The sequence below is a fragment of the Physeter macrocephalus genome, chromosome 6, assembly GCF_002837175.3.
Source record: "Physeter macrocephalus isolate SW-GA chromosome 6, ASM283717v5, whole genome shotgun sequence".
Classification (NCBI taxonomy): Eukaryota; Metazoa; Chordata; class Mammalia; order Artiodactyla; family Physeteridae; genus Physeter; species Physeter macrocephalus.
The window spans coordinates 84,667,445-84,670,614 of NC_041219.1; the positions used below are offsets into that span (position 1 = coordinate 84,667,445).

Consider the following 3,170-nt stretch of genomic DNA (forward strand, 5'->3'; position numbering starts at 1 on the left):
CAGACCCAAAGGGTACGGAGCAGGACAGTGAAGGACAAAGAGTGGATGAGAGTCTGCCAAGAGAGCCTTTAGCAGCCCATCGGGCAAGTAAGAGGAAAAGGGCTCAAGACGTGGAGAGGATCGAACGTTTGGCGAATCTAAGGAAGGGCCTCTCTGGAGATCCAGGAAAGCAGGGGAAGGGGCTGGGTCAACTCATCCTGGAGTGGGGGACATTGAGTAGAAAGGGCAGGGAGGCATAGTGGATTGTGGGCTGGATTAAAGTTGGGCTATGGGTATCTGTCTGGGAACCAGATGGCACTTCTCATGGTTGGAGGTGGATGAGAGTCCCTAGGGTGGCGGTTAAGCACATGGAGCTTGCTGGAGGGACTGTGCTCTAGGAGAGGGACTGGTCGTTCTGAAGATGGTACAGTGACTCTCCTTAGATGACAGTGATTCTCCTTTGATGAAGATCTCCTCACGTCAAAGTTGGGATAATTCTCATAGGGTGCTCAGGAAGAGGGAGTCCATCTTCTGGACAGAGGCAGTAACGGGGCCACCCCCTCCTCCCAAGGAAGAGTGCCTCTGTCAGGGCATGTTTGCCTACCCCACCTCGGGCTGCCTGTACCACACACAGACTAACTGCACCCACACGCCTCTACCACCATGTCAGGTATGTCAGTCTTGACAATGTTGCTGTTCCTGTCATAGTAGAGCAGAGACAGGGGGCGCCGGGCAGTGGGCACGCAGCATGACCCCCCTCCAGCAGTGCCCGCAGCGGAGTTGGCCTTGAGAAGATTGAGCACCGCGGTGTGAAAGGAGGCGGCAATGCCAGGCATGCCTGCCACGTGCAGGGGGCACTGCCCTGTGCAGAAGTTCATTGCGTAGCCCTCAGGCTGGATGATCCAGTCGTGCCAGCCAATCTCACGGAAGTCCACAAAGAACTCTTGTCGACAGCACATCCTGGACCTACCCTGGCAGTCGATGCCTCGCCGGCGAACGCGGTGCTTGCCCCCAACTCTTACACGGGCTGTCACAAAAGGCCTATGGACAGCCCCCTCCAGGATGACTGGGCTCCAGGCTACCTGGCCTTCAGGGACCAGCTCCAGGATCAGGTGCCCCTGGCTGCAGGCAGCCTGAGCTTCAGGCCCCAGGAGGAGCTGGTGCCAACCACTGTGATCCACCTCCAGCAGGTGCTGAGGGGCCAAGGTGAGGTTGGTGGCCTGTGGGCTGAGCACGAGGACGCTCACCTTCAAAGTCCACGTGGTATTGGCAGGGAGCTGCACAAAGAATATGAGGCTGGCCTGCTGGACCTCCAGGCCGCCAACAGTTCTATCGGAGGAGAAGTGGAAATCAAGACGAGTCTGGTCGATGTTGGAGAGGCCTGTGGACACAAGAAGCCCCAGTCGGTGTGGCTTTCTGAGTCAATTCTACCACCTACATATCTATTCTTAGCATGCTTGAATTCCCTTTGTTCTTTCTCGACCACACTGCTGGCATTGTTCACTACCCCTTCCTTCTTAAAAATCTTTTCTCTCTTGGTTTCCATGACACAACTCTCATGATTCTTCCTTGATTTTCTTTGCTGGCTTTTCTTTCTCTCACCATCCCTCCAATGCAAGAGTTCTCCAGGGTCTGTCCTTGACCTTCATTTCCTTTTATTATTTTTTATTTTTTTTGCCATGCAGCATGTAGGATCTTAGTTCCCCGACCAGGGATAGAACCTGCGACCCCTGCGGTGGAAGCGAGGAGTCTTAACCACCGGACCACCAGGGAAGTCCCATTTCCTCTTACTCTACACTGAGAGGAGCTCTGACCCACACTCACAGTCAGCCAACACAAATTTTGTGCTGGTGATTCCCAAATCTGTATGCCCAGTCCAGATCATTTTGCGCCTTGGGAACCACCAAGCTTCAGGCCTAAACTTCTAACTGCTTAATTTTGCCACATCCTGCCAGCATATTAAAATCAATTTATCCCACGTGGAAATCATTATTTCCTCCCTATGTACCTCTCTTTCCGTTCTTAGAACTGGTGGCATCATTACCTTCCTTATCACCTTTAGAAACTCCCCACATCCAGTTCCTCACCACAGTGGTTCTAACGGCTATGCATTTCTTCCTGTACCAGTTATTGTTGCCCAGTTTCCCCTCTTCATCCCTCACCTGGCCTATTGAAACACATTAATTGGGTTTCTGTTCCCTCCACTCCTGCTCTTGTCAGGATCACTAACACCTTCCACGTTGCCAAATCCAATGGTTTCATCTCTTTATGTTCATCTTACCTGACCTCTAAGCAGTGTTTGACACAGTTAACCATCCCTTCCTTCTTGAAATACTTCCTTCTCTGGGCTTTCATGACTCTGGCCACTCCATCTTGGTCTCTTTTACTGACAGCTCCTCTTCCTCTGCCTGACCTCCAAATGTTGGAGGTCCTAAGCTCCCTTCTCTTCTCTATCTATACTCTCCCCCAGAAAGAACCCATCAATTACCCTGGCTTTCAATTCCATCTGTATGCTGATGACTCCCAGATATCTATATCCATGGCCCTGACCTCTCCCTGAGCCTAGGCTTGTATATCCAGCTGCTGATCTGATATTCCACTTGGATATCCAATGCTATCTCAGACTTTTCATGTTCAAAGAAGAACTCTAGGTTTATCCCCTGCAACCCAAATCTGTTCCTTCTTCAATCTTCCCCTTCCCTGTAAATGCACTGCTTAAACCAAAGTCTTGCTTGCCCTCATTCCCTTCTTCGAAATTATCTGCAGACCTGTCAACTCTATCTCCAGTTCATAATATAATTTCACTTATCCCCACCTCCTCTACCATACAATAGTTCAACTTGCAATCATCTTTCTCTTGAACGATGGCAATAGCTTGCCAAGTGGTCCACTCTTGCACCCAAAACCGTTCTTCACATATCAGCCAGAGTGACCTCTTTTTTTTTTTTTGCTGTGCCTTGTGGCCTGTCGGATCTTAGTTCCCCAACCAGGGATCGAACCCCTGCCCGCTGCAGTTGAAGCACAGAGTCTTAACCACTGGACCGCCAGGGAGGTCCCAGAGTGATCTTTTTTTTTTTTTTTTTTTTGTGGTATGCGGGCCTCCCTCCGTTGCGGCCTCTCCCGTTGCGGAGCACAGGCTCCGGACGCGCAGGCTCAGCGGCCATGGCTCACGGGCCCAGCCGCTCCGCGGC

The 3,170-nt window shown here is 51.5% G+C and overlaps 1 protein-coding gene across 1 annotated transcript in view; it reads right to left on the bottom strand.

The window, feature by feature from the left end:
* Nucleotides 1-462: 462 nt before the first annotated feature.
* INHBC (inhibin subunit beta C) overlaps nucleotides 463-3,170 on the bottom strand; it is a 9,216-nt gene continuing 6,508 nt past the window's right edge. Inside the window, exon 2 of the mRNA XM_007103884.2 lies at nucleotides 463-1,360. Coding sequence (XP_007103946.1) covers nucleotides 615-1,360 — 746 coding nt within the window. The 3' untranslated portion in view covers nucleotides 463-614. The remainder of the gene's footprint in view (nucleotides 1,361-3,170) is intronic.